We start from the raw sequence: 8,209 nt of genomic DNA on the forward strand, positions 1-8,209 counted from the left end.
GATGGGTCTTAGGCCAAAAAATAAGTTATTACATTTTTTGGCAGATTTGAACATGTATGCTGATCAAGATTGTTTTTTTTTTGTTTTGTTTTTTTTTGCAACCTTGACATTTATAGACTGTATACAAATTTCATGAAATGTATATAAAGTGGCCTCGGCTATCATTTATAATGTAGTCAAATATTATGTATTAGAAATACATCCTAAATTTGGTTTTCCATAAACAAGACAAATGATTAGGCATATAAATATATATATACATATATAATCATAAATATATATATATATACAGTTGAACCTCGAAAGCCCGGACTAATTGGGGGGAAGGGCGGTCCGGTCACCGTAGATTTTCGTAGCGGTATACGTATTCGTAACTTTGACAAAATGTTGATTCTAGTTTTTTTTTTAATTCTTGAATGTAAATAAGGCTCCCATGCCCTAACATATTCAGTAAGATTTAAAAATTATTTTTTTAATGTTATTTTCGCTAAAAGCTGAAACTTTAGTGGAATTTTTTCTACACTGTAAAAACGTATCTTTCGGGGGTATAATATTTTATAAGTAACACAATTACCAATAGAAAGTCATATTTTGAAGTTCCATTTATTATTTGATAACTAGTTCTAAGAATTTTTAAACAAAAGTTTGAGTTTTTGAATGTCCAGCCGCTATGTAGAAAAAAATTCCTCATGTCCTTGTGCAGTTGCCACATGCCGCTATTTTACTACGTTTTGGTACAAAATTCTACGAAAGGCAGCCCTGGTGCTAAAAGCTGAAACTTTAGCGCATAATTTTTTTCTACACCGTAAAAACGTATCTTTTGTAGTATAATATTTTATAAGTAAAACAATTACACCCACTCCTCGTTTAACAACCTACTCTGTTAACGACAACTCGGAGTAACGACGGGCTTTATGACAGACCAATATTCGTTTAACGTAAATCTCCCGAAGTTACGACGTCGTGTACGATAATTAAGTTGGCTGAGACAAAATTGTATGTTATAAATGAAGTTGTACTGTGGCTATTAGCTGTGAGAAAAAGTGCTCTGAAGCTTAAGTCTACATTACCATCCTGCAAGCTGCAAAAACTACCTGGGGTACAATATATACCGGTAGTGGTAAATTTTTAGTTTCGACCAAGGGCGCAATATAGGAATAGAAAATTAATTATTAATTTTGTAAATCATAATGTATCAACGTACTATGCAATTTTGTGAGCGGAAATAAAAAAAAGGGTGCTAAAACAAATTTCGTAAGTAACGAAGTCATGTCGGATGAATGGTACACCATGTTTGTTATGACAGATGCCGATGTCGAAGAAATGAAAGGATGATAAATTCGTCTAACCTACACTAAACCTAAACTGTGTTTGATAAATCATTACCTGCAAATTAAATGTCATCCGGCGCGTCCTCGTTGTCGTCGTCGTGATAGACGTTGGTATACGACAAGATGGCGTCCCAATCCTATGCTACCGACTTCGTTCATTAGCATATTTTCTTGTAGCATGGTATTTCTTACTTTCATTTCCGCCCACAAAATTGCATATTACGTTGATAAATTTTAATTTACAAAATTAATAATTAATTTTCTATTGCTATATTGCGCCCATGGTCGAAACTACAAAAATACCACGGTATTTAATATGGAATGTCAGCATACGCGGATTTGGTCATATACGGTAATTTCAGAAACCTAAACACCGTAAATAAACAGTAAATAAAGCTTTAATGTACTGTATATAAGAGGTAAAATACACGAAAATAAAGATACATGTATTGCTGGACATTGTACATACAGTGCATGTACGTGTATGTATACACTTTCGCTTAACGATCAATTCGGTTAACGACGGCGCGCTGGTCCCAATTGTCGTCGTTAAACGAGGAGTGGTTGTACCAATAAAAGTCATATTTTGATGTACCATTTATTATTTGATAACTAGTTCTATGATTCTTAAACAAAAGTTCGAGTTTTTGAATGTTTTAACAGCATGCTGATATGTAGAAATTTTTTTCCTTATATCCTTGTGCAGTTGCCACATGCCGCTATTTTACTAAGTTTTGGTAAAATATTCTACGAAACGGTAGCCCTGGTGGCGGCTTGACTGGGCCGGGCTTGAGTACACGTGTACGGCCGTCGCTGCCACCTACCGGACAAATAGGGAACTTTGCTTGAAAAGTCCTCCCTTTGTTCATTTCGACCGGTCATTCGAGGGTCCGGGCATTCCGGGTCCGGGCTTTCGAGGTTCGACTGTATATATACATATATATATATATATATATATATATATATACATATATGTATATATATTATATATATATATATCATATATATATATATATATATATATATATATATATATGTATACATATATATATACATATATATATATATATATATATATATGCACTTTGTGTGACAACAAAGACAGAGCTGACAAAAATATTTAATACATAATTTATATTCATCTGATTAGTAATGTGAAAAAAATATAATACAAAGGAATATCTACATTTAAACCTTCTATCTTTACAACTAAATATATATGTATATATATATTATATATATATATATATATATATATATATATATATATATATATATATATATTTACGTATATAAAGGTAAAAGGTGCAGACAGAGAGATGATAATGGAAGAGAAGGCAGTGAGAGAAAGGTGGGCAGAGTATTTTAAGGAGTTGCTAAATGTGAAGGAGGATAGGGAGGGAAAGATAGTTCCAGTGGGAAGTGCTAAGAAAATGACTGTGATGAGTGAGGAAAATGGAGGAGAAATAGGGAATGATGAAGTGAAAGCAGCTGTTAAGATGATGAGAGCAGGTAAGGCACCTGGGTTGGATGGATGTCATGCAGAATGTCTGAAGAAAGGAGGTACAGTTATGGTGGACTGGCTGGTGGTTATTTAATGTTTGTTTTAGAGAAGGTAGAGTGCTGGAGGACTGGAGTAGTGCCTGTATAGTTCTGCTTTACAAGGGAAAGGAGAACAAGTGTGAGTGTAGTAGTTTCAGAGGGATCAGCTTGTTGAGTGTAGTTGGGAAGGCTTATGGGAGGGTCTTGATGAAGAGGATTAGGAGAGGAACAGAGGGAGTAATTGGTGATCAGTGTGGTTTTAGGACAGGTAGGGGTTGTGTAGATCAGATTTTCGTAGTAAGACAGATATGTGAGAAAGCTATAGGAAAAGGTAATGGTGTTTTTTTGGGCTTTTATGGACCTGGAAAAGGCTTATGACAGGGTAGACAGGAAGGTACTGTGGGAGGTACTGCAGATATATGGAATAGGAGGAAAGCTGTTAAGAGCACTCAAGAGTTTTTATGAGAGTAGTAGAGCTTGTGTTAGGATAAGAAATGGAGAGGGTGAATGGTTTGAGGTAAAGGTGGGACTTCATCAGGGATGTGTTATGTTGCCCTGGCTGTTCAATCTATATATGGATGGAGTAGTGCGAGAGGTAAATGCAAGGGTAGTGGGTCAGGGGTTGGAGATGGTTAAAGAAAATGGAGAAAATTGGGAAATAAGCCAGTTGTTGTTTAATGATGACACTGCCCTTGTAGCAGGATCAGAGGAGAGATTGAGGAAGTTAGTGACAGAGTTTGAGAAGGTGTGTGAAAGAAGGAAGCTGATGATTAATCTAAGGTGATGAGATGTACAAGGGGAGAGAGTGACAGCAGGCTGGAAGTGAGCATTAAGGGTGAAAGACTGGAGGAAGTGGATAGTTTTAGATACTTGGGTGTGAATGAGGCAGGAAAGGGAGGAGTGGGGGTGAAGGTAGAATGTAGATTGTGAGAAGCGAGTAAATGCCTTGGTGGATTAAAAAATGTAATGAGAAATAGACATCTGGGAATGGATGCTAAGAGGTTATATGAAGGAGTGATTGTGCCAACAGTACTGTATGGGGCAGAAACATGGAACATAAGAGAGGAAGAGAGTAGGAGTTTGAATGTGTTTGAGATGAAATGTCTGAGAAGTATGATAGGGGTTACTAGGCTAGGTTGAGAAGTGAGGAGGAAAACAGGGGTGGAAAGGGAGTTGGGAGATAGGGTTGATGAAAGAGTATTGAGATGGTTTGGACACATGGAAAGAATGAGTGAAGAAAGACTAGTAAAAGAGGTGTAGAAGACTGAGGTGGAAGGAGTGAATATGAGGGGACGTCCTAGGTTGAGATGGATGGATGGGGTGAAAGGGGCATTACAAAAGAGAGGAATGTCTGTTGAGGAAGGATGGGAGAGGACAGAAGATAGGGGTGAATGGAGAAGGGTTGTGTATGGATGATGCTGTGATGCATGAGGGGAAGTGGGTGGGGGATGGGGGCATGAGGAAGTCTTTATGAGAAAAGTTTGACACAGCCTGAAGGGATTTCTCCCCGTCTTCTCCTTTTCTGCATGAGGAGACAGAGAGTGAGGGTTGCCGAATTTATGAAGCGGCCTTGCTGTGGATGTGCTGTGTCTTGCGACACTGCTTCTTGCCCAGGACAGTGGACAGGATGCAGGGATGACCCGTCATCCAGGAGGTGCCAAGATAGGAGGGAGGGAGGAGGGTGGAGGGCAATGGAATATGTGGGGAATGGAATTGGTGGGAGTGATTTCTATGCCTTTTTCTTTTTGGCTATCCCCCATGTAAGGGGGAAAAAGCTGTTAGTATATGTATGTATGTTTGTATATATACATATATATATATATATATATATATATATATATATATATACTCATGCAGAAACGGAAAAGATGGGGAGAAATCCCTTCGGGCTGCATCAATTTATTTCTCATACAGACTCCCTCACCCCCTATCCCCAACCCAACCCAGTTCACTTCATCCATCACAGCATCATCCATTCTCCATTCACCCCTATCTTCTGTCCCCTCCCGTCCTTCCTCAACAGACATTCCCCTCTTTCCCAATGCCCTTTTTACCCTATCCATCCATCTCATCCTAGGTCGCCCCCTCATGTTCACTTCTTCCACCTCTGCCTTTCACACCTCTAATACTAGTCTTTCCTCACTAATTTTTCCATGTGTCCAAACCATCCCAATACTCTTTCATTAACCCTATCTCCCAACTCCCTTTCCACCCCTGTTCTCATCCTCACCTCATTTCTCACTCTATCCAACCTAGTAGCCCCTATCATACTTTATCATGCAGGCCACACTGGACAGGTATGGGTCCTCATATGATTTGTGAGAAAACCCTTACACAGGAAAGCAGAATCACACAAAACACACTGGAAAGTCTTCTCTCCTATGTGGGTCCTCATATGCTGTGTGAGTTGAACTTTTAGTGGGAAAGCAGAATCACACTTGCCAAACTGGAAGGACTTCTCATGTGTGGGTTCTCATAAGTGTGAGATGACTCTTTTATGAGAAGGCACAATCACAAAGGTCAGACTGGAAAGGCTTTCTTATGTGTGGATCATCACATGATCTTTGAGATGATTCTTTCATGGGAAAGGTTTAGCACACATACTACATTAAAAGGCTGCTCTCCTGTATGGTTCGTCAAGTGATATTTGAGTTTTTTTTTTTTTTTTAATAAGAATGCCGCTTCCTACAGGCTGCAAAAGAATAGCTTCTCACCTGTGTTGATCATCACATGATCTTTGAAGTGATTCTTTTGTGAGAAAGCTTTATTACACAAGCCACACTGGAAAGGCTTCCCTCATGTGTGGATCCTCATATGTATTCTGAGATGACCCTTATGTGAGAAAGCAGAATTACACTGGTCACAAAGGAATGGCTTCTCTCCTGTGTGGGTCCTCATATGCTGTGTGAGAGCACCCTTCTGTGAGAAAGCAGAATCACACAGGTCACACTGGAAAGGCTTCTCTCCTGTGTGGGTCCTCATATGCGATGTGAGATTACCCTTATGTGAGAAAGCTTTTTCGCACAGGCCACACTGGAAAGGCTTCTCTCCTGTGTGGGTCCTCATATGCAATGTGAAAGCACCCTTTTGTGAGAAAGCAGAATCACAAATGTCACACTGGAAAGGCTTCTCTCCTGTGTGAGTCCTAATATGCAATGTGAAAGCACCCTTATCTGAGAAAGTAGAATCACACAGGTCACACTGGAAAGGCTTCTCTCCTGTGTGGGTCCTTATATGCTTTGTGAGATAACCCTTTTGTGAGAAAACTTTTTCACATAGGCCACACTGGAAAGGCTTCTCTCCTGTGTGGGTCCTCATATGGTGTGTGAGAGAACCCTTTTGTGAGAAAGCAGAATCACACAGGTCACACTGGAAAGGCTTCTCTCCTGTGTGGGTCCTCATATGCTGTGCAAGAGAACTTTTTCTTGAGAAAGCAGAGTCACACAGGTCACATTGGAAAGGCTTCTCTCCTGTGTGGGTCATCATATGCTTTTTGAGAGAACCCTTTTGTGAGAAAGCTGAATTGCACAGGTCACACTGGAAAGGTTTCTCTCCTGAGTGGATCATCACATGATCTTTGAGGTGATTATTTTGTGAGAAAGCTTTATCACACAGGCCACACTGGAAAGGCTTCTCTCCTGTGTGGGTCCTCATATGCTTTCTGAGATTACCCTTTTCTGAGAAACAAGAATCACAAAAGTCACACTGGAAAGGCTTCTCTCCTGTGTGGGTCCTCATATGCAGTGTGAGAGAACCCTTTCGTGAGAAAGCAGAAACACACAGGCCACACTGGAAAGGCTTCTCTCGTGTGTGCTTCCTTATATGTTTTGGGATATCATCCATTTTTGAGAAAGCAGAATCACACAAGTCACACTGGAAAGGCTTCTCTTCTGCGTGGGCCATCAAGTGATTTTTAAGGTGACAGTTTTGTGTGAAAGCTTTATCACACAGGTCACACTGGAATGGCTTTTCTCCAGTGTGGGTTATCATATGAGATTTATAGTGATTCTTTTGTGAAAAAGCTACATTGCATGGGTCACATTAGAAAGATTTCTCTCCTGTATGGCTCATCATGTGGTTTGTGAGTGAACCCTTTTGTGAGAAGGCACAACTGCACAGGTCACACTGGAAAGGCTTCCCTCCAGTGTGGGTCATCACATGATGTCTAAGATGATTAGTGATATAAGTGTGCCACAGAAGTCACACTGGGTCCTTTTCATCATATGACAAGTATCGAATCTACAGATAGCTCTTCGAAAGAAGTGGTGATATTCACCTTCATCCTGAAAAAAATCTAATTATAATATTGACATCTAACTCTGAAAGTGTGCAATATACTCTAATAGGATAGTGGGTATTTTGTACACACACTATTTCATACTCAAGTTTGTACCTAAACAGACCCTTTGTACATGCAATAACCTTAAATAATTGAAGTACTTTTCATTAGAAATAAGGTGAAAATCATCCAATAGCTACTCATTCCCCCACAACCACAATGACTCAAATTTTGCTATACCTTTTCATCATGTCATGATATCTGAAATTGGGCAACAGCCCAGCTGGCCACAACAGTCGTATTTCAATGTAACTCCATAACATACCATGTTTGGGCTTACAAGACCTTAATCTAAACAAGACCAATTCAAGGAACATTTATTCAGTTCATCTGATTCATATAAGTGATGCAAGTCACATTAATCCATTAAACTCCGATGACAAGAATCTTGTCATCATCGGAGTTTAATAGGTTAAGACACGCTGGTAAGCGGTGTACCTGTGTTATTATTCTTAACAAAATGTAATAAATCAAATTTATCTGGGAAACTGTGGAGGTATTATCCATACCTTTTCTCATCACATTTAGTGAAATATCTGTATAAAACATTTTCAACCTACAGGTTATTAATATAGAGGATTTATACATATACTTGGTTGTCTTTCAGGAAACCTGTGACATCTCCCTTTCCAGTTTTGACACATAGTGGGGGGGAAAATCCTACTTCTATTTGTAGATCTTTTATATGATATTAGTACTAACTCAGTTTAGGTGTCCCTGCCTATTAACATTAATCAATGTCAAATTGGATGTTCCATGAGCTTTGCTCTAATTAAAGCTTATCCCACATTACTGCTCAATGGACACTTTCCATATGAACACTTTATTAAAAAACATAACAGTACAGACAGATGTACTATCATCAGCACTTATATCCAGTACACTGGTTGAATAGTGGCTTGTGTCAGAGACTTGATCTGGCAACTGTGTGTTTGTTTACACTAGTGAAAAATATGGACGGGTTGAAGCACCCACCATTATAATGACCAATTAACCA

The 8,209-nt window shown here is 39.0% G+C and overlaps 1 protein-coding gene across 1 annotated transcript; it reads right to left on the reverse strand.

Moving 5' to 3' along the window:
* Positions 1–5,103: 5,103 nt before the first annotated feature.
* LOC143030852 (uncharacterized) lies at positions 5,104–7,150 on the reverse strand. Its single transcript, XM_076194073.1, has one exon. The coding sequence runs from the start codon at positions 6,861–6,863 to the stop codon at positions 5,670–5,672; it is 1,194 nt and encodes a 397-aa protein (XP_076050188.1). The 5' UTR covers positions 6,864–7,150; the 3' UTR covers positions 5,104–5,669.
* Between the last annotated feature and the right edge of the window lie 1,059 nt (positions 7,151–8,209).

The sequence above is a fragment of the Oratosquilla oratoria genome, chromosome 12 (assembly GCF_046742065.1).
Source record: "Oratosquilla oratoria isolate Oo_2021 chromosome 12, ASM4674206v1, whole genome shotgun sequence".
NCBI classification, from domain to species: domain Eukaryota; kingdom Metazoa; phylum Arthropoda; class Malacostraca; order Stomatopoda; family Squillidae; genus Oratosquilla; species Oratosquilla oratoria.

Coding starts and splice junctions, on each gene's coding strand:
- LOC143030852 (XM_076194073.1), bottom strand. CDS start 6,863: ATGATAACCCACACTGGAGAAAAGCCATTCCAGTGTGACCTGTGTGAT.